The 22,642-nt window shown below is 52.4% G+C and overlaps 1 protein-coding gene across 4 annotated transcripts in view; it reads left to right on the top strand.

Annotated features, from left to right (window-relative positions):
- Positions 1 to 21,989, top strand: part of ACTN4 (actinin alpha 4) — a 133,089-nt gene extending 111,100 nt beyond the window's left edge. For 2 of the 4 annotated variants that reach the window (XM_083753704.1, XM_083753705.1), the window contains exons 12-21: positions 4,007 to 4,157; positions 7,470 to 7,578; positions 7,689 to 7,829; positions 9,406 to 9,588; positions 9,749 to 9,883; positions 11,297 to 11,476; positions 12,826 to 12,972; positions 15,983 to 16,063; positions 18,056 to 18,214; positions 19,418 to 21,989. In XM_083753704.1, coding sequence (XP_083609830.1) covers positions 4,007 to 4,157; positions 7,470 to 7,578; positions 7,689 to 7,829; positions 9,406 to 9,588; positions 9,749 to 9,883; positions 11,297 to 11,476; positions 12,826 to 12,972; positions 15,983 to 16,063; positions 18,056 to 18,214; positions 19,418 to 19,576 — 1,445 coding nt within the window. In that variant the 3' untranslated portion in view covers positions 19,577 to 21,989. Of the gene's footprint in view, positions 1 to 4,006; positions 4,158 to 7,469; positions 7,579 to 7,688; positions 7,830 to 9,405; positions 9,589 to 9,748; positions 9,884 to 11,296; positions 11,477 to 12,825; positions 12,973 to 15,982; positions 16,064 to 16,436; positions 16,797 to 18,055; positions 18,215 to 19,417 lie in introns of those variants that run through there. The other 2 variants (XM_083753707.1, XM_083753706.1) reach the window with 2 other exon arrangements.
- Positions 21,990 to 22,642: the final 653 nt, after the last annotated feature.

The following is a 22,642-nucleotide window of genomic DNA, read 5'->3' as shown; positions in this document are numbered from 1 at the left end:
CCTTTGCACTTATTATGAATTATCTATTTTATTACGTTTCCATCCCGCAGTTTCTCCCAAGGAGCTCAAGGTGACGTGTGCAGTTGTGCTTGCTCCCCCCCCCCCCTTTTATCTGCAAAACAACCCTGTGAGGTAGGGCCCAGGAGCCTCGTGCTCGTCCTCCTGAGAGGTCCCAAGAGACGAGAGTTCGAATCTCCACTCGGCTGCAAAACTCGCCGTGGGCGACCTCAGGCCAGTCACAGCCTCTCAGCCTCGCTTACCTTCCAGGGTTTGTTTTGAGGATGAAATGGAGAAAGGAGGAGGACCACCACATACGCCACCTTAAGTTCCTTGGAGGAAAAGGGATGTAAATTTTTATTTATTTTCTTAAAATGCTTTATTGGTTTTAAAACGGAGTAGCATAAGTAATCAATAGAAATCAAGGACAAAAAGGAAATAAGCAAACATTCATTCCATGGTTGATGCACATTGTAAGAAACAATTTGCAGTTAAATTCAGCATCACCTCCAATATAAATTTGTCAAGAGAGAAAGAACTGGAGGGCAGACATTTCTAAATAAACTTTTCGGCTGCACTTGCAAAATGCAGCCCCCAGGCCTCAGGGTGTTGGTGGATGTGGGTGTGGGTATGCCTCTACCTCCTTAGCTCAAACCCCTGGTGGGAGCTGAAATAAACAAAATTAAGGTCTTATATATATAATAAATGTACCAAGCAAACAGGTACATAAATAAATAAACCACATGTCTAAAGCAGCACAGGAAAACAACCATGAAACCATTTTGGCTCCCAAACTGACCAAATGTTTTCTCTGCAAAGTCAAAGGAAAATGGAAAAGCCTCCTCATTGTCTTTTCCTTCACAAATCCTGTCTTAAGGATATGTCTGTCTGTGTATGAATAGGGTGAGCCTGTGACCTGGCTCAGGAACTAAGTATTTGTCATTACAAAAGACTGGCCAGGCTCCCCAGGGTATCCAAACAAGTGGCCATGAACAGGTAACCTGCCAGACAGGAGGTAAACAATGCACTCAGATTTCTGTTGTTGACCGCCCTTTCTGTGATGTAGGTATGATGTATCTGGGGGGTGGTTTGGAATCCAGGGCGGGCAATTTGAAATGTCTATATAAGGGCGGGCACACCTTGGTTCGGGGTCCTCCTCCTTTCCTGCGTTTGAGGGGAGCACCCTGTTGCAACAGTTTCAATAAAGATCAGGCTTACCAACTGCTTTACTTCTCAATATTCTGTGGTTGGCCTCTGTTAATTTCTCCAGCCGATGGAGAACCTACAAAGGACTCTATGAGGGCTCTTGTGTCCCCCATAAGGGAATAAGGGCAGATTTTTGTTTATTACAGAGCCTTGCTTTCAACTCAAAAGTTTTTAAAGGCACCAGGACCATCAGCCCACATTCTCATTGATGCTACCAGGCAGAATCTGGGGCTCCCTTGCCCACAACACCCTGAAACTCCCGCCTGCTCCTCCCACCCTCTCGAAGAGGGTCCCAGACACAGGAAGCCGGCTCTGGGCTTCCTTCGGCTGCGCAGGAAACGAGAGAACTGCGAGCCGCTGACATTCCTGAGCTTCGGAGCCTTTTCCTCGGGCTCCTGCTTCCTCTCGGCTCATCCCTCTGGTTTGGGCTTCCTTTTCCCAGCCCCAGCCTGGGGGCCGAGGCTAAAGCTGCCTCTGCTCTCAACCTGGCAACGTTAGCCAGAGCCCTCTGCGTTAATTCGAAAGCTATTTGAGTCGGGAGCGGAAAAGCGGCTTGAGTTTTTTTGAAAAGCGCTCTTCTGTTTCAGTCAGCTGTTCCCCGGGACATGCTTAGCTTTGAAAATTCTCCCTTGGCTGCCGGCCAGACAGAAATCCAGACAAACTGGGAGTTGTGGTGGAGAGATGATGGGGCAGCGGGGGGACGGGACAGTTTCTGAGCTGGCTGAATGCAAGCGGCCGAGGCAGAGAGACTTTGCTTTTAGAACGGAGATCTCCCCCTCTGTACCTCACCCCATCTCCCCCCCCCTAAACTTGTGAGCCACAAGGGCTTGAAAAACCACCTGTGTCCCCCTCCAGGTGTGGAGGCCCTGGGCAAGCACTGATATCCCTTCAGCCAATGAGGGATCGGTGATGTCATCCCAAGGAGAGGATACCTTGGGGATTCCCAGAGCTGGCCTGCGCCACTGACAAGTGTGGGGGAATCCTTGAAGCACCAGCCATGTCCGGAAAGCAAGACCCACCCACCCCTCCAGACACCGAACCCCTGCCCTGACCAGGACAGGACAGCAGGGGGCGCTATTAATCTCGAGTGATACTCTGACCCCCTAACCTCCGCTGCCATGCGTAATATCATAGAATCATAGAGTTGGAAGAGACCACAAGGGCCATCGAGTCCAACCCCCTGCCAAGCAGGAAACACCATCAGAGCACTCCTGACATATGGTTGTCAAGCCTCTGCTTAAAGGCCTCCAAAGAAGGAGACTCCACCACACTCCTTGGCAGCAAATTCCACTGTCGAACAGCTCTTACTGTCAGGAAGTTCTTCCTAATGTTTAGGTGGAATCTTCTTTCTTGTAGTTTGGATCCATTGCTCCGTGTCCGCTTCTCTGGAGCAGCAGAAAACAACCTTTCTCCCTCCTCTATGTGACATCCTTTTATATATTTGAACATGGCTATCATATCGCCCCTTAGCCTCCTCTTCTCCAGGCTAAACATGCCCAGCTCCCTTAGCCGTTCCTCATAAGGCATCGTTTCCAGGCCTTTGACCATTTTGGTTGCCCTCCTCTGGACACGTTCCAGTTTGTCAGTGTCCCTCGTCGGGAGAGGAAAAGGAGTAAACTACACAAATCCAGAGCGGAGCAGAGTCCCTAAGGCGATTGGATGGCGCCTTGTACGCCACCTTCCAGCAGCTCCTGCAGCCAAGCTGGTGCCAGACGTCTTGCTCTGCTTTCTTTTGCACCACATCAGCAAGGCCAAAAAAGAGGTCTTGTCTTCTGGGCTGCCCAAGATCTCCATGCACACTGCCCAAGCTTGCGCCCCAAGGAGGTCACTCCTCCTCCCTCCCTCGGGGGCTTTGCATGTGACCCTACAGGGAGGTCTCCCCGTGCCTCCAGTTGCAGAATCCTTCTGTCAGAGCGGAAAGATTTGGGTGGGATGCAAGGGTAGGGGGCAGGGGTGCGGGGAGGCCAAGTTAGGGTGGGAGAGGCTGACACCGATCCAGCGCCACACCCCTAATGTTACATTACCCAGAGGGGGGCTCCACCCAGATGTGTCACATCAGGGCAGTTTGGGGGAGGTTCCCCCCCTTCCTCACTTTCTGGGTTTTCCGTGGCTAAGCAAGCCAATCTCTGGCTCCAGTGTCCTGAGCAGGACCTGGTGCCCTGGGATGTAATAATCCTGGAAGCAAAGCTTTGAGTCGGATAGGGCTCTATTACGAAGGGACTTAGTACATCTTGGGGGGGTTAGCCACATAGGCCATAGGTAAAGTTAAAGGGACCCCTGACCATTAGGTCCAGTCGTGGCCGACTCTGGGGTTGCGGTGCTCATCTCACTTTATTGGCCGAGGGAGCCGGCGTACAGCTTCTGGGTCATGTGGCCAGCATCACTAAGCCGCTTCTGGCGAACCAGAGCAGTGCATGGAAACACCGTTTACCTTCCTGCCTGAGTGGTACCTATTTATCTACTTGCACTTTGAGGTGCTTTCGAACTGCTAGGTTGGCAGGAGCAGGGCCCGAGCAACGGGAGCTCACCCTGTCATGGGGATTCGAACCTCTGACCTTCTGAGCGACAAATCCTAGGCTCTGTGGTTTACCCCACAGCGCCACCCGCGTCCCTTTACATAACGTACATCCCTGCATATTTTACCTGAACTAAACCATTCAGTAATCCATTGTTGCATCCATCAAAACATATTTACACTGTTGAATTTATCTTAATACTTTTTTATTGTCTTGCGATTGGGGGGGGGGGGGCTCCTCGACAGCTTTTGACCAGTCCCTTCCATCTTCTCTCCCAACAACCCCAGGTAAAGAGACCATGCTGCGGCAGAAGGACTACGAGACGGCCACCCTGTCGGATATCAAGGCCCTGATCCGGAAGCACGAGGCTTTTGAGAGCGATCTGGCGGCTCACCAGGATCGTGTGGAGCAGATAGCGGCCATCGCGCAGGAGCTCAAGTACGCTGTTCCCCAGACGTCCCCGTCCCCCCCGGCAAAAGCAGCTCTCTTTCTGGGGGCACCTCCCCTTAGGCTGTGCCCATGAGCACACATAATATTGTGACTGGGGGCGCCGTTGCACCCATGACCGGCTTCTGGGCTTCTTCCCATTGGGGCATCAGTTCGGCCACTGTGAGAACAGGAATACTGGGCTGAATGAGCCCTTGGCCTGGTCCACCCGCCAGGTTCTTCTGTTCTGAACTTGGCCTTGAATTCCAGCCAGTTAAATAAAATTTTATTTATACCCTGCCCTTCCCAGTTCAAAAACCAGGCTAAGGGCGGCTAACAACAAATTTAAAACATGTACCGTATTTTTCGCTCTATAAGACGCACCCGACCATAAGACGCACCTAGTTTTAGAGGAGGAGAACAAGGAAAAAAATATTCTCTTCCTCTCTGCGCAGCGCCCCTTCAGCGAAGCAGGGGGAGAAATGGAAGGGGCTCCGTTTCTCCTCCTGCTTCACTGAAGGGGCGTTGCGCAGAGAGGGAAAGCTGCACAGCGCCTCTCCAGCGAAGCGAAGCCAGGAGAGCAGGAGGGATTGGTGCGCACCGACCCCTCTCGCTCTCCAGGCTTCAGCAAAAGCTGCGCAGCCTGCATTCGCTCCATAAGACGCACACACATCTCCTCTTACTTTTTAGGAGGGGGAAAGTGCATCTTATAGAGCGAAAAATACGGTGCTTGTAAAAGCAGCATAAAATACAGTATTAAAAATACAGTTCTAGGGCAGGTGTTCTTCAAACTCAGGCCCCAGGCCAGGACGAACTTCCTGGCGATAAGAGCTGTCGGACCACTTTGGAAGATGGCACTGCCCTTCGTTAGAGGTTTATTACACAAGAATTTGGACGGACATCTGTCAGGGATTCTTTACCTGCAGTTCCCGCATTGCTGGGGGTTCGGCTAGACACTTGGGGTCCTTTCCAGCTCTGTGGTTCTGTATCGGCGGACTACAACTCCCATCATCCACAGACATCTTAGATCAGAGACCAAGGATGGTGGAGTTGCCGTCCACCCACATCTGGGAACCCAAAGCTGAATGAAACCACGACGCTCGGAGCAGCCTCCTTGCTGAAACTATCAGACTGCCGCTCTAAAGCCAGGACACTTGTGGCTTCCTCCTCGAGCCAGTCCTCTGGCCTCCTCGAGCCCAGACAGTCAAAATCCCAATTTCAGTCACTCTGGGCTGTGTGTGCGCGCGCTTGTGTTTATGCCGTAAGATTTTCCTGCATCCTGCGTAAAGGAAACATCAGCAGCCTCCAGGCCCTTTAGAAAGCTTCCCAGCCGCCATTCCATCGCACCACCCAGGCCCACTTTGTGTTTGTGTGTGTGTGTGTGTGTGTGTGCGTGCGTGTATGACTCGAACCGTCTTGCAGCAAGGGGGCCAGCACAAAGAGACACTGTGTGATATTTCTGGCAGGTCCAAAATAGCAACCTCGCCGCCCCTTTTCCTTTCCGTTTGTCGCCGAGAATCCCTTTCCAATGCGTCTTTGGCTCCTGCACAGAAACGGCTGGGATCACCTCTCCTTTTGGAAAGCGTTCCTAAAAGAGTGTTCTCTTCCACTTGCACACACACACACATGAGATACACAGTGCCCCTATTGTTCTCTTTCCCTCCTCCCTTTGTGTCACACCAGAATGTGCTTATTGTAAGAGTTTGCTGCAAACTTCTTCATCCTGCCCCCCCTTCTCCCTGCCCCCCCCAAAACTCGGATAAACTCGCGCACAATTAGTACACACACAGGCGAGAGCCATGAATAGCGGCTCTTATTCCCGTGGCTGGGAATGGCAGGGAACTTGGAAACATGGATGTGTGTGGCCCTGCGGCATGGCTTCGTGGGGGAGAGAACACACATAGAAACGCCTCTTGCAAAAAAAAGAAAAGCCTTGAAATAGGGAAAGCGCCATTTGAAGGCCGCTGAAGCCTTTTCACCCTGCATCTGTTGCTTCGGGAGTCGCTAGGCAATAAATACCCTTCTCTCCCACCCCCTCGTCATGAGTTAGACACGGATCTGAGGTTAGGGGTGTTCTGCCTGAAACCAGGCACCCTGTTATCCCTGCATGTCTTGTTGCTGTGGCTCCGCTGGCCCCCTCCCAAGGTATTTCGCTTGGCAAGCCTCCCGGCTTTTCTTTCTCCATCCCAAACGTGTAGCTACACGCAGCTTTCCAGAGGAGCTCTGCTAAAAACTTTGCATTCGGGCCGGGGGGGAGGTGTTGGCTGGGAACGTGCCGCTGTTGGGGCTGGGCGCTGGGCTCGCCAAGCTGGGCCACCCCGCACCCCAGAGACTTTGGGGGAGAGCTCCCAACCCGTCCGCCTGGTGGGCAGAGAGCCTTGAAAGGGGGGAATAGCACCCTCTGGTGCCCGAGAACTGCCACTGTGTTGGTTGCGCAGCAGCCGGGCTCAGGGAGGAAATAGATGCATGGCGTCTCTCGCACCCGGTTGCTGTTTTCCTGCATATTTCTGTGGCTCAAACCCACAATCCTGAGATTGAGAATCTCATGCTCTGCTAACGGAGCTATTTGTTCCAATAATTAAAAGACCACAGGTGTGCTCTAAGCAGAGATCATGACCTCTGCAACAAGAGAGCCTTAAGAATATACCGTATTTTTCGCTCTATAAGACGCACCAGACCACAAGAAGCACCTAGTTTTTGGAGGAGGAAAACAAGAAAAAAAATATTCTGAATCTCAGAAGTCAGAACAGCAAGAGGGATCGCTGCACAGTGAAAGCAGCAATCCCTCTTGCTGTTCTGGCTTCTGGGATAGCTGCAGCCCGCATTCGCTCCATAAGACGCACACACATTTCCCCTTACTTTTTAGGAGGGAAAAAGTGAGTCTTATAGAGCAAAAAATGCGGTACAGTGGTGCCTCGCATGACAAATGCCTCGCAAGACGAAAAACTCGCTAGACGAAAGGGTTTTCCGTCTTTTGAGGTGCTTCGCAAGACAAATTTCCCTATGGGCTTGCTTCACAAGACGAAATGTCAGGCGAGTTCTTGTGAGTTTTTTCCCTCCCCCCCCCTTTTTCTAAGCCATTAAGCCGCTAATAGCGCTAATCTGCTAAGCCGCTAATAGCCGTGCTTCGCAAGACGAAAAAACCGCAAGACGAAGAGACTCGCGGAACGGATTAATTTTGTCTTGCGAGGCACCACTGTAATTTCTCCTTCTTTTCTCCCAAGGTGTTTGGCCCATTGTGGTTGTATGAAGGCCATGGGGGGAAGAGAGCGTAGCCCCACTGGCCTGGCCCCAAATAATGCCCCCTTTCTCTCTGCCCCGCAGCGAGTTGGACTACTACGACTCGCCCAGTGTCAACACCCGGTGCCAGAAGATCTGCGACCAGTGGGACTCGCTAGGATCCTTGACTCACACACGGAGGGAAGCCCTGGAGGTGAGCTGGGATGCTCCTGCAGATTGCCCTGACCTTCCGCCAGGGGCGCAGTGGAGATTCGGCACTGTGTCATGTGACCCGATCACCTGACCCATTTCTCTCCTGCACAGAAAACAGAGAAGCAGCTGGAGACCATTGACCAGCTCCACCTGGAATATGCCAAGCGGGCAGCGCCCTTCAACAACTGGATGGAGAGCGCCATGGAGGACCTGCAGGACATGTTCATCGTCCACACCATCGAGGAGATCGAGGTAGGAGGACGGGGTGGAAGGTCACCGGGCACAATTAAGTTGCCCCAGGAATGTGCCAGTCAGTCATCAAAGAGAGAGCTAACTCCTTGTTAGCAAAACACGATCCCTGCAGGCTTTGTTGACTGCGTGAAAATCAGTTGCCGAGACTGAAAGGCCCTGCCTCTCACCAGGGCTTTTCCCCAAGCAATTGGAGACTGTGCCTCTTGTTGTTGTTTAGTCGTTTAGTCGTGTCCGACTCCTCGTGACCCCCTGGACCAGAGCACGCCAGGCCCTCCTGTCTTCCACTGCCTCCTGCAGTTTGGTCAGACTCATGCTGGTAGCTTCAAGAACACTGTCCAACCATCTTGTCCTCTGTCGTCCCCTTCTCCTTGTGCCCTCCATCTTTCCCAACATCAAGGTCTTTTCCAGGGAGTCTTCTCTTCTCATGAGCTGGCCAAAGTATTGGAGTCTCAGCTTCAGGATCTGTCCTTCCAGTGAGCACTCAGGGCTGATTTCCTTAAGAATGAAGAGGTTTGATCTTCTTGCAGTCCATAGGACTCTCAAGAGTCTCCTCCAGCACCAGAATTCAAAAGCATTCATTCTTCGGCGATCAGCCTTCTTGATGGTCCAGCTTTCACTTCCATACATCACTACTGGGAAAACCATAGCTTTAACTATACGGGCCTTTGCTGGCAAGGTGATGTCTCTGCTTTTTAAGATGCTGTCTACTGTGCCTACATGCAGCCAACCTCTCCTCCACCCTTTTCACGCCTCTCCTGGTTCTGGGAATCAGGGGAGAAGGGGAGCTTGTCACAGCAGCAGGAGGACTCACCAGCCTGACTCATCTCTTGGCCTCTTTGCCTCCATCCTCTCCAGCCTCTTGATTCTGAACTTCTTTCTGCCACAGACTCTCCCTGCTCACTAAGCCCTGTCACCCCTTTGGGCTCTGACATCTCCTCTTCCTGGTCTTCTCCCTCTGATCACTTGTCGTCGTCCCCCCACCCCTCCCCAGGTTCTGACCTCCTTCTTCCTTTCCCAACTGGTTCCTCCCACCACTCCTCATTCCAACTGCTCCATGACCCCAGTTCAGAGAATCTTGGGTCCCCAGGACTGGGGAAGATCACCTGAGGCTTGGAGGACCCATCACCTTAAGGCAGCTTCCTGCATCCTGACTTGGTATAAGACAGGTTCATATGCCTGTACAGTGGTACCTCGGGTTACATACGCCTCAGGTTACATACACTTCAGGTTACAGACTCCGCTAACCCAGAAATAGTACCTCAGGTTAAGAACTTTGCTTCAGGATGAGAACAGAAATCGTGTAGCAGCAGCAGCAGCGGGAGGCCCCATTAGCTAAACTGCTGCTTCAGGTTAAGAACAGTTTCAGGTTAAGAATGGACCCCTGGAACAAATTAAGTACTTAACCCGAGGTACCACTGTACATGAAGCTGCTTTCACATGGCTTTAAAAGCCAAACAGAACTTGACAGGTGGCATTCTGCCTCCTGGGTCACAGCATTGTAGATTTGGAAGGGACCCGAAGATTTTCACCTAGTCCAAGCCAGGACTCGCAACTAACAAACCCCTTTTCCTCCCAGGGATTGATTGCAGCCCACGATCAGTTCAAGTCCACCCTTCCCGACGCGGACAAGGAGCGTGAGGCCATCCTGGGTATCCAGAGCGAAGCGCAGAAGATTGCAGACTACAACAACATAAAACTCTCCGGGAACAACCCGTACACTTCGGTCACTCCGCAGATCATCAACTCCAAGTGGGAAAGGGTGCGTGGAGATGTCCGGACCGTGTCACGAATCCAGGCAGAGTCCTGGAGGGAGATGGGGGGCGAGAGAAGCCAGCCAGCCGAAGTGGCCCACGGCCAGTTCGGCTGGTGGAAGACTTGGGGGGCTGATGACCCAGCTCTTTTTGTTTTCGTTGGATCAGGTCCAGCAGCTGGTGCCAAAGAGGGACCACGCCCTGCAAGACGAACAGAGCAAGCAGCAGTCCAATGAACATCTGCGCCGGCAGTTTGCTAGCCAGGCCAACATTGTGGGGCCTTGGATCCAGACCAAAATGGAGGTGAGGGGGCTCTGCCCGTTGCTCCCCGCTTGCTGCTCCCCGCTTGCCCCACAGGAGAATTTGGAGAGGTGCAGAGAGGTTTCCGTTTCATTTCATTTTCACTATCAATTCATATACCGCCTTTCTTGTAAACACAAGGGAGGTTACGAGCCTGCAAGATAGACAGCAAAGATCACGCGCCTAATAGCAATCTTATCCAGTTCTTTAAAAAGTCGTAATAAAAGCATAAGTTAAAAATAAACAACTTGAATAAAGCAATATTCATTAGGCCATTAGAATACAGTGGTACCTCTGGTTGCGAACGGGATCCGTTCCAAAGGCCCGTTCGCAACCTGAAAGGAATGAAACCCGCACCTGTGCGTTTGAGGGTGGTGATTCGCTGCTTCTGCGCATGTGCATGACGTCATTTTGGGCCTCTGTGCATGCATGAGCGGCAAAACCCGGAAGTAACCCTTTCCAGTACTTCCGGGTCGCCGCGGGCCACAACCTGAAGCAAACATAACATGAGGTGTGACTGTATAACAGTAAACAGTTAACTTAAATACCAGCAAATAATAATTAAACGTTTTACACTTATCAGTTAGAATAAAGAATTATTAAGGTGTAACCACAGAGCCTAGGGCTTGACGATCAGAAGGTCGGCGGTCTGGGTGAGCTCCCATTGCTCGGTCCCTGCTCCTGCCAACCTAGCAGTTGAAAAGCACACCAGTGCAAGTATATAAACAGGTACCACTCTGGCGGGAAGGTAAACGGCGTTTCAATGTGCTGCTCTGCTTTGCCAGAAGCGGCTTAGTCATGCTGGCCACATGACCCGGAAGCTGTACACCGGCTCCATCGGCTAATAAAGCGAGATGAGCGCCTCAACCCCAGAGTCGGCCACAACTAGACCTAATGGTCAGGGGTCCCTTTACCTTTACCTTTTAACCGCTAAAAATAACGGCAGGACACAATGCATAAAATAACCATGAAACCAGCATCAAATTGAGAAGCGAGGGCACACAGATGACAAAATTGTTTTTTGAAAATATCCCTGAACTACTCCTCCTCTCTTCCCAGCTGCTTTTACTGTTCTCATAGTCACGGTCTGGGAAAGGCTCTCAGGTTCTGGAGGGTGGGTCAAGGCAGGTGGGAAAAGCTGGAGCTCTGGAGCATCGGTACAGCGTAAGAGCCAACAGTGAGACGTGTGAGCCAGGAATCGCCCGTCTCTCACCATGGTCTCTGCTGCTCTGAGAGCCTTTTGGGCTGGTGTAGCAGACTTACAGTATAATACTAGCCATGCCCACTGCTTGACTTAGGGGCAGTGCCTTCCAGGTCTAAAAGCCAGGCGGTCAAGCTAGTTCTGGGCAGGATCTCTGCTAGCCCGGCCTGTTTGCCCTGACACGGCTCCACCTTCTTCTCTCCCCCCTCCGCCAGGAAATCGGGCGCATCTCCATCGAGATGAACGGGACCCTGGAGGACCAGCTGGACCACCTGAAGCTGTATGAGCAGAGCATCGTGGATTACAAGCCCAACATCGACATCTTGGAGCAGCAGCACCAGCTCATCCAAGAAGCCCTCATCTTCGACAACAAGCACACCAACTTCACCATGGAGGTGAGGCCAGCTAGCCACACAACCGGCGACCCTCGTGTTTTTTTCTGGCAGTTTGCATGCTGGGGAAATGGGAGTCAGGGAACAGGCCTTGCAAAACTGATACAGTGGTACCTCGGTCCTCGGAACGTCTCCGTTGACGAAAGTTTCGGAACCCGAACGCAACCAAAACCCGGAAGCAGATGCTTCCGTCTTCGAACGTGCCTTGGAAGTCAAACAGCTTCCACTGCGTGTTTTTCCATTTTCTCAACTGAATCTGCAGATAGCCCTTTGTGCCTCGGTTTTTGAACGTTTCGGAACTTGAACGGTCTTCCGGAATGGATTTACATTCGAGAACCGAGCTACCACTGTAGCTGCTTTTTTCAAAGAAGTAACTCACTTTACGTGGGGCTGACCCAGAAACTCCAGCGGGTGCAGAATGCCGCGGCGAGACTCCTTACGGGGTCCTCGCCATGGGATCACATTCACCCGGTGCTATACCAGCTGCACTGGCTCCCGGTGGAGTACAGGATCAGGTTTAAGGTGCTGGTTTTAACCTTTAAAGCCCTATACGGCCTAGGACCCACGTACCTACGGGACCGCCTCTCCTGGTATGCCCCATGGAGGACCTTACCGTCTTCAAACAAAAACATCTTGGAGGTCCCAGGCCACAGGGAGGTTAGGCTGGCCTCAACCAGAGCCAGGGCTTTTTCAGCTGTGGCCCCGATCTGGTGGAACGCTCTGTCACAAGAGACTAGGGCCCTGCGGATCTTGACATCTTTCCGCAGGGCCTGCAAGGCAAGCCTGACCCCCTCTTTCCTTCTTTAATCCTCATAGAACTCTAGCCCAATGGTTGCCACTAATTTGATTTTTGAATTGATTTTAAAATGAATTGATTTTAGAATGCTGTGTTACTTTTATTGTTGTTAGCCGCTCTGAGCCCAGCTTCAGCTGGGGAGGGCGGGATATAAATAAAATTTTATTATTATTATTATTACTATTATTCAAAGAATAAATGGCACAGACAACAATGATAAAGTACTTCAGTTGAAGCCATTTGGAAACATTTAGGAAGGCAGCATCTCAAGCCCAGGGAAAGTTTTCAGGGCTGGCTGCTGGTTTTAGGGTTTCGGGCTTACACCAGCCGGGCTCGTCTTCCTAGGCCCTTTTGCTGAGTGGGGAAGGCTTTGATTTGGGGGTTTCTGCCTAGTTCTTTACAAAGCAACCCTTGTTGCTGGGGCTGGGGTAACCCAGATCTTAGCCCCTGATAGGTCCCAGGTGCAGATTTCGGCTTTCAATAAGGCAGTACACCAAAGCGAGTGAGTTATTCAGCCTTGCCTCTTCCCCTCCCGCCCCAAACTCTTCATTCCCAGCATATCCGTGTCGGGTGGGAACAACTCCTCACCACCACAGCCCGGACCAGCAACGAGGTGGAGAACCAAATCTTGACCCGGGACGCCAAGGGGATTAGCCAGGAGCAGATGCAGGAGTTCCGGGCCTCCTTCAACCACTTCGATAAGGTAACCTGAGTTTGGCGCAGGGCTGGGGCCTCGCCGTGGAGCAGCCGGAAAGTCATTTTTGGAAGAGTCTGCTGTGTGTGTGTGCGCGCGCGCGCGTGTTTGTTTGTGTATGTGCGTGTGACTTTCCTGCCTCTGATCACTAAAATAAAGAATGAAAGAGAGGAAACTCCTGCCCACAGAAAATGGTTCGTTCCTCGGATTGAAAAATGCCAGAGGCTGGCACCAGTTGGAGGGTCCTCTGAGCTCAGCCTTGTAGCGCTGCCATGAGTGCTTTTGTTTACCTTAATTTCCAGGCCATGCTCGTTCTTCATGATTTATATTCTTATTCCACCCCTTCTTTGAAAAGGCTAGGGGTAGTTGCGTTCCCCTCCCTGCATTTTATCACCACCAACCCTGTGAGGTAGGCCTGACTGAGACAGTAGCTGCCAACTCTCAGGGTGACCCTGCTTTGTCACTCTTGGCAGAATTTTTTAAAAAGGGTTGAACGGTTTGGCGCGCAAGGTTCCAGCCGCGCAAATCAGACCTGTTCAATTTGTGTCCAGAGGAAACTGGACAGTTGGCATATGACTGTCTTGAGAGACAATGGAGTTTGCTTCCAGGGGTGAAGTCAAACCACTGCGTTAGTAGCACCAAAGTGGCCTCCCCGGGGCGCAAGCCTGGGTGGTGTGTCTCGAGGTCCTGGGCGACAAGACACACACCCACACCCCTGGCTCACTGATGTGGTCCCAAGGAAAGCAGAGCAAGACGTTTCGCACCAGCTTGGCTACAGGAGTTGCTGGAAGGAGGCGTAGAAAGCGCCATCCAACCGTCTTAGGGACTCCGGTCTCGATTTGTGCAGGGTTTCCTCACAAGCCGTCATCCCAGAACGTTTGCAAGCACAATTCAAAGTGTTGGTGCTGACCTTTAAAGCCCTAAACGGCCTCGGTCCAGTATATCTGAAGGAGTGTCTCCACCCCCATCGTTCAGCCCGGACACTGAGGTCCAGCGCCAAGGGCCTTCTGGCGGTTCCCTCCCTGCGAGAAGCCAAGCTACAGGGAACCAGGCAGAAGGCCTTCTCGGTGGTGGCGCCCGCCCTGTGGAACACCCCTCCCCCATCAGATGTCAAAGAGAACAACAACTACAGTGGTGCCTCGCAAGACGAAATTAATTCGTTCCGCAAGTCTTTTCGTCTTGCGAGTTTTTCGTCTTGCGAAGCACGGTTTCCCATAGGAATGCATTGAAAATCAATCAATGCGTTCCTATGGAAACTGCCTTCAGACCAGGTCCGGGGACAGTCTGTCCCCCGACCTCTTCTGAAGGCCGGCGGGGGGGGCGAAAGTCTTTGCTTCCCCCCGCCTGCCTTCCCGGGACAGCGGAGACTTCTCTGCTATCCCGGGGCGATCTTAAAATGCTGGCGGGCGGCAGCGAAGCCTTCGCTGCCACCCGCCAGCATTTTAAAAACCTCGGGACAGCGGAGGACTTCTCCGCTGTCCGGGGCGATCTTAAAATGCTGGCGGGCGGCAGCGCTGCCGCCCGCCAGCATTTTAAAATCTCCCTGGGACAGCGGATGAATTCTCCGCTGTCCTGGGGCGATTTAAAAGCCCCCGGGAAGGCAGGCAGGGGGGACAAAGACTTTTGCCCCCCGCCCGCCTTCAGAAGAGGTCCAGAGGGCTCTCCAAGCTGCGGATAGCAGCCTGCTGCCTCGCGCGAGGGGCAGACATTCGCCGCTTGGGGAGCCCTGCAGGACTTCCCCTGCAGGGCTCCCCAAGCGGCGAATGTCTGTCCCGCGCGAGGGGCGCTCTGCTTAAGAGCGCCCCTCACGCGGGGCAGCAGGCTGCTATCCGCAGCCTAGGCGGGAACTCTTCTGAAGGCTGGCGGGGGAGAAGGGCTTTTCTTCCCACCGCCAGCCTTCAGAACAGCCTTCTGAATGTTGGCGGTGGGGAGGAAAAACCCTCCTCCCACCGCAAGCCCCGGGAACAGAGGAGAAGCGCTGCGCACCTTCCCTTCTGTTCCCGGACCTGTCCTGAAGGCTTGCGGTGGGAGGAGGGCTTTCCACCCCACCGCCAACATTCAGAATGCTGTTCTGAATGTTGGCGGTGGGGAGGAAAAACCCTCCTCCCACCGCAAGCCCGGGAACAGAGGAGAAGCCCTTCGCGCCTTGTCCTCTGTTCCCGGACCTCCCACCGCAAGCCTTAGGACAGGTCCGGGAACAGAGGAGAAGGCGCGCTGCGCTTCCCCGCTGTCCCCGGAGATTTCCCTATGGGCTTTCGTCTTGCGAAGCAAGCCCATAGGGAAATTTGTCTTGCGAAGCCGCTAAAAAATCGGAAAACCCTTTCGTCTTGCAGGTTTTTCATTTAGCGAGGCATTCGTCTTGCGGGGCACCACTGTACCAAACTTTTAGAAGACATCTGAAGGCAGCTCTGTTTAGGGAAGCTTTTAATATTTGATGTATTACTGCATTTTAATGTTTAGTTGGGGGCCGCCCAGGGTGGCTGGGGAGGCCCAGCCAGATGAGCGGGGTATAAATGGTAAATTATTATTATTATTATTATTATTATTATTATTATTATTATTATTATTATTATTATTATTATTATTATTTTCTCCCCAAGATGTCCTGCAAAGCAGCAGAGGTTTAAGCTCAGAGTTTTCCTTCTCCTAGTTGGGCTCCCTTCCCAGGTTGACAATCCCCCATAGAAGCCAGTGTTCATTTTTTTAATGGCTTGTTGCTGCACGTCTGATCAGAACAGGTGGTGTTGTGAAAGTCCTGTCTCTTTTGAGCCCCGCAGCCAGGTCCTTGAAGCAGGAGTCCCAAAGGCTTCTTCTTCCCCTCCTCCTCTGCCCACTTCCTGGGCCTGCGGGCTGGAGCTCCCCCCGAGAGCATCCACGAGAGTGTTGGAACTAACGCCGTGTCTTTTCCCCTTCCCCCCTCCCTTGTCGTGTGCACGTGGGCTCTCCCGCCCTCCTCCCCACCCCCCTCAAATGTGCATGCCGCGCCCTCCGCCCCTCCCTGCGCGTGGCCCGGCGGCAGGACCACGGCGGCTCCCTGGGACCCGAAGAGTTCAAAGCCTGCCTCATCAGCTTGGGATACGATGTGGAGAATGACCGACAGGTACCTGATGCCCGTTAAAAACCGCGCAGCCGCTCGGCGATCTTGCAATTAACCTGATCTCCTTTCTCTCTTCCTTCACCACGTTCGTTTCTCCCCACCATCAAACACCCACTTTTCTTCTTCTTCCTCCTCCCGCCACCTTGTTGTCGCCGTGTTTCGTGTATCCGATTTGTGCGCCTGTGTCTTCCCCCACTTCCCCTGTCGTCTGTTTACGTGGCATCTCGATGGCTTCTCCTGACTGATGTTCTCTCTCTCTGTGTCTCTTTCCTCCGCGGGGCTCTGTGGCCCTCTCCTCCCTTTCCACTTTTGCATGCCTCCTCCATCTGTGTTCTCTGCCTTCTCCCTCCCTTCGCCTGTCGGCCTCTGGGAATAGAAGCGCACGGGCAGCATGGACACAGACGACTACCGAGCCCTGCTTATCTCCACGGGATACAGCCTGGTACGCTCTGCTCTCTGCTTTCCTCTCCTCTTCCTCGCTCTGTCCTCCATGCCAACGGTAGCAGCTGGCAACAGCCAAAATGCTGCACCTGTCCGTTGCGTGGCCGGCCCTCACATTGGGCAGTGTCCTTCTGCCTTGGGCACCCAGTCCTCGCTGAACTCCAGCTCCCATCATCCCCTGCCAGCTTAGCCGGGCATTATGGGAGTTGTGGTCCAGGCTGAAGAACACGGGCCTAGGGTGTGAGTCGGAACGTGATGTCAAGTCGGGTCAGGGGTCGGGGCTGTGCTTACGGCCAAGTGGTTTGCAAGAAAAGGCGGGTGAGAAATTCAGGGTTACTGGTGGGTGGGCATTTGCTAGGGCTGCTGGGAGTCACAGGTGGGGAGAGGGTGCTGTTGCTTGTGGGCTTCCCATTGGGGGTGCTTGTTTGGCCGCTATGGGACAGGTTGCTAAATTAGATGATCTTGCAGACTATTTCTACTATGAATCGGCAGGGTGGGGGGAGTTCCCTTTGGCTGAGTGGGGATGGCTGTAGAGGGATGACTTTGTATAAAATAAACATGGGGGGGGGATCAACTATCAGGCAGGCACCACCCCTACTAAGTTTCAGGTGCCTGGTTAAGATGGTTTTATTCCAGGAGGCCTTTGTCCCTCGCAAATGCTGCTCCGATGTTTCATTCTCCAACATTTTAAATTTCGGGCACAGCTGTGCCCTACATTTGAAGCACGTGGCGTCCACCAAAGGATGCTGGGAAGTGTAGTTTGCCCTCCGCAGAGCCACGCTCCCCAGGACCCTTAGCAAACTACAGTTCCCACAGTTCTTTGGGGGAAAGCCGTGTGCTTTGAATGTGCTTCAGGTAAACACGACAGTGTCGGTGTATGGTACGCTTTTAATCTCCGATGGCCACTTTGAGACCAATATAAAGTGAAAAGCGGGGTATAGATTTCTAATAAGTAGTGTAGAGGAAGCTGCTTTTATGCCAGGTTTGACTTGTTCACCCATCTAGCTCTGCCTTCTCCAGCATGGTGCCCTCCTTCATTGCTGGCCCTCTGGAGGACGCTAGGTTGGGGTCGGCTGATTGAGCCCAGCATAGCCTGCCAAGGCTGCCAGCCGCTCTCCCAAGATCTGAGACAGAGAGAAGCTCTCCATTTCCTGCTATCTGGTTTTTTTTCTTTTTAACTGGAGATGGGAGGGACCAGAGACCTTCTACATGCCAAGCAGGTGACCTGCTGTCCTGCTATGGCTCCTCCCTAGTATAACGCTGCAATCACAGGAGATTCAAATGGAAATTAAGCCTAGGAAACCTTAAGCAAGAAAGGTTTGGGCCAAGTTCGTCCGGGTGTAGTTCCAAACTCCGCAGAATTCCCACCAGTCCAAATTCGGATAGCCACTTTGACACGGAATGGGGGGGGGGGACTTCTTTAAAGCTTGAGGCCGCAGCTGAGTTTTCCAGCAAACGTGTCAGTGCCGTCAAATGGACTCAACTGTTTTGCTGCCTTTTTGCCAGGAGACTCAAATGACCTCCTTTCTCTCACCCCCACCTCTGCCTCGCCAGGGAGATGCGGAATTCAACCGGATCATGAGTGTCGTGGACCCCAACAACAGCGGAGTGGTGACTTTCCAAGCCTTCATCGATTTCATGTCCCGGGAGACCACGGACACGGATACGGCCGACCAGGTCATTGCCTCCTTCAAGGTCCTGGCCGGAGACAAGGTGAGTTCAACAAGGGAGGGGAAAGACTTTAAAGAAACGAGCAAAAAAACCAACCACATTTCTAGTTGTTGAGGCTGAAAAGACATTGCTGAGACTGCTCGAATCTCAGAAGCCAGAGGAAGAACTGAGTCGGTTTTCAAGCATTTGGGGCTGGGGGCTTCAGGAACTCCTTAGCCCCCTCAAAGGCCAAGTAAGGGAGATCATGCAGATTTGTGCAAGCTTTTGCCTGATTTCAGGACAGAATATGACTTCTCTCGGTGCAGAATTTAGAAAACTTTTTGAAAGTTCAGAGAGTGTAGTCTCCCAAGACATTTTTTTGGCTTGAGATGGGTTTGGGGGACAGATCTGCTCGTACGTTTCAAACACATTCAGCACCGCATTAGAAGCACACAACGTTCCCCCATGCCTGCCCAAGAATCTGGGAACTCACAGCTAAAATAAGCAATCAGAAAGACAAAATATCTGCGGAAGAACGGAGACCCTTTTTAGTTTATATAGGAACACAATACAGTGAAATAAAATTTCATACAGGTTTTGCCTTGTGCGCAATGGAAAGAAAATAGAAAAGATTGCAATATAGGATTTAGGTGAATGGATAAGGTTAATAGGTTAATAGCAGAGCTACAACTCCCAGCACCCTTAAACTACAGTTCCCAGGATTCTGCGGGGAGGGGAAGCCATGTGCTTTAAATCAATGTGCTGCAAATCAATGGTAATGGTAAAGGGACCCCTGACTGTTAGGTCCAGTCGTGACCGACTCTGGGGTTGCAGCGCTCATCTCGCTTTATTGGCCGAGGGAGCCGGCGTCCAGCTTCCAGGTCATGTGCCCAGCATGACTAAGCCGCTTCTGGCGAACCAGAGCAGCGCACGGAAACACCGTTTACCTTCCCGCCGGAGCGGTACCTATTTATCTACTTGCACTTTGACGTGCTTTCGAACTGCTAGGTTGGCAGGAGCTGGGACCGAGCAACGGGAGCTCACGCCGTTGCGGGGATTCAAACCGCTGACCTTCCGATTGGCAATCCCTAGGCTCTGTGGTTTAGACCACAGTGCCACCCGCGTCCCGCAAATCGGTGGAGTTTGCTACAAATATTGGCTTGGGACCCCAAAAAATCCCTTTGTGTTATTCCAATATTCCTGATCATCCACTCGGTGGGTGCAACCTCACAGAGGCCTCTCCTTTTCTCTCCATCCCTGACGCAGAACTACATCACGGCAGAGGAGCTTCGGCGAGAGCTTCCCCCCGACCAGGCGGAGTACTGCATTGCGCGCATGGCACCTTACCAGGGCCCCGACGCCATTCCCGGCGCCCTCGACTACAAGTCCTTCTCCACGGCGCTTTACGGCGAGAGCGACCTGTGAGGCTAGAGCCGGAGGCAGCGGCGGCAACAGCAAGCGCTGGCGCTTTTTGGGGAGGGGGGGGGCGACGCTTTTGATTTTCCCCCATTCACACAAACACACACACACACAAACACAGCAATGGGAACGTTGTCTTTCTCTTTCCTTCTCTCTTTCTCTCTCTTTCTCTCTGAGGACAGAAAGCTGCCTCCACGCTGGGCGACCCTGGGAGCTGGCCTGGGCCACCCCCTCCCCACCCCCTTCTCCCCCACCCCACCCCATCCCCCTTGCGCACTCGACGGACACTATGCAACAGTTCTTTCCCCCCAAACTCTGAGCAGCGGATATGTCGAATATGTCGACTGGCATATTCGGGGCCCTCCCTCCATCTCTTCTCGGGCACTGCCTTTTAATTTATGTGTCTGGGGTGCCCCCAAGCCGCCCTCGGTCTGCAGCGCGTCGAAACCCAGCGCCTTCGGGATCCGGAGGGCCTGCCGAGACCTGCTTCCTTGCTTTCCTCTCTCTCTCTCTCTGACGCAGAACCTAGATACCTCATTCCGGACCTTTCCGCTCGCTGCGCTAGGCAGTTTTTGGGCCTAGCCTGTGCCTCTCGCCCCCCAACCCCAGCGTCGCACCTCCGACTGGCTCTTTCCCCCCGTTAGGGGGCGAGAGGAGGAGGAGGATAGGGACCCCCTTCAGGTGTCCAGGTCCAAACTCGCGGTTTCTGCCCAGGCTGTTAGCTTTGACTGGGAAGGAGGGTTGGGTCCATACAGCCAGTCCTAGGCAGCTCCTTTAAGCGGTGCCCTCGTTCACGGCCACCCACGCTCCCCGTGGCACACGCTGCTTAGTCTGACGTCCGCGGTCTGCCCTTCACCTGCTTGAAAAAATAGGTTTCCTTCCCATTCGGGGCTAGTTGGGAGGGCTTGTGCCTGGCAAGGGCCTATTGGCCCTTTCCCATTCTGCAGACTGAGCACGCGAGTGTTCAAAGAGGCAGTGCCTCTCTCCTCAAATCCGTCGCAGCTTCTTCCCCGGCGCTCGCAGGAGAAGCAAAGCCTTTGCGGAACGGATATCCCCACCCCAGTCGGGCCCTTTTGCCTCTTTTCTCCCACCCTAGTCTCCGGTTTTATAAATCCACCCATCCTTCTCTGCCCTCTGCCATCAGGTCGCGGCAACACCCCCCCCCCAGCCGCTTTTTTAACAGAGTTTGGAAATAACACAATCTCAGCAATACCGACGCCCGTCTTTGAGGCCGAAACGCAAAAACAGTTCGTTTTCTCGCGCGAAGTGCGCCCAGAGGTGTCTTGAGGAGGGGCTTTAACTTTCTCCGGGAGGGGGGAGAGGTGCTAGGAGCCGAGCATCAGTCTTAAAAAGCAGGCCGATCCGGAACGGATTTGTCTCATTTCCCCCTTCTCGACACCCTTGCTTCACACCCGAGGGTGGTTTTTTTGGGTGAGGGTGAGAAAAGTGAAATTGTGGGTAGGTGACCCCCAAGGCGAGGGGCAGGGGGAAATCGCAAATAACTACAGGTGCTTTCGGAGGGAACTTTTGAGGGGTGTCTGAGAAGGAGGGGGCCCCCAAGACCGTGCTTCCCAGCATCCTCTGGGGTGATCCTTGCAAGGTAGCGTCAGGGTAGCAAAACAGTCTCTGCTGCAGGCAAAATAGCGCTTTGGGCACCTCGCAAACTGTTTGGCTGCTCCCTCTTCTCCCCCCGCAGGGCAGGAGCGACTTGCTCACTTAGTCTTCCTCTCTCTCTCTCTCTCTCTCTCGCCTCGCTCTGAACAACCCATTAAAAAAATAAAAAATCCATTGCTTCACGCTTATATATATATATATATTATATATATATCTATTTTTTTGTAATTTCTTCATCATGGTGCAGGGTTTTCTGAGGACCAAATCTAAAACGAAAGAGAACCGTGCAGAGATCTTTTTTTAAAAAAAGAAAGAGAGAAATTAAAAACACAGCAAACTGTTGCAATTTAATAACGTCCAGATTTATTATTATTAAATATATATATACATCTAGCATCGTATATTGCCGAAGGGTGTGTTTGGGTTTGTTTGTTTGTTTGTTCGGTTGGTTTTTTTTTTCGTCTTTGTCTTTTTCCTTCATCATGTAATTAAAAAGTTATGGCTGACCGTAGCACTGGGGGCAGGCGTGGGGAACCAGTAACATTCCTACTACACCTTTTTTATTTTTTTGGTCACCCATCTGTTTCGTTTTGGTTCTCTTCTTTTTTCTTTTTGTCGTCGGAGAAGGTTTAGCTTATTTTATTGTGTTTGCTCCTGAATGCCTGCACTCTGCAGGGTTCGGGCAGTTCAGCCAATAGGGAGTAGCTGGCTTCTGTCTGCCTCTGTTCTGCAAACTTCCGAGCTTTCCGGGGAAAACCAACCCTCCTCCCACTGGGAACAAGACAATAAAATGTAATATTTTTAAGGATGATTTCTCTGTTGTCGTTCTTTCCAGTACGTTTCCGAGCACAATTCAAAGTGTTGGTGCTGACCTTTAAAGCCCCAAACAGCCTCAAAGGTACAGTGCTGCCTCGCAAGACGAAAAGAATCCGTTCCGCGAGTCTCTTCGTCTAGCGGTTTTTTCGTCTTGCGAAGCAAGCCCATTGACAGATTAGCGGATTAGCGCTATTAGCGGCTTTTAGCGGATAAGCGGTTTAGCGGCTTAGAAAAAGGGGGGGGAGGGAAAAAACCCTGCAGGAACTCGCAAGACATTTTCGTCTTGCGAAGCAAGCCCATAGGAAATTCATTTTGCGAAGCACCTCCAAAACGGAAAACTGTTTCGTCTAGCGAGTTTTCCGTCTTGCGAGGCGTTCGTCTTGCAGGGCACCACTGTATACCTGAAGGAGCATCTCCACCCCCATCGTTCTACCCGGACACTGAGGTCCAGCGTTGAGGGCCTTCTGGCGGTTCCCTCACTGCGAGAAGTGAGGTTACAGGGAACCAGACAGAGGGCCTTCTTGGTAGTGGCGCCCACCCTGTGGAACACTTTCCCTTCAGATGTGAAGGAAATAAGCAGCTATCTTCTTTTTAAAAGACATCTGAAGGCTGCCCTGTTCAGGGAAGTTTTAAATATTTAAC

Source organism: Podarcis gaigeae, assembly GCF_964106915.1.
Source record: "Podarcis gaigeae genome assembly, chromosome: 8".
Lineage (NCBI taxonomy): Eukaryota > Metazoa > Chordata > Lepidosauria > Squamata > Lacertidae > Podarcis > Podarcis gaigeae.
This window is presented reverse-complemented; position numbering and strand designations above follow the sequence as displayed.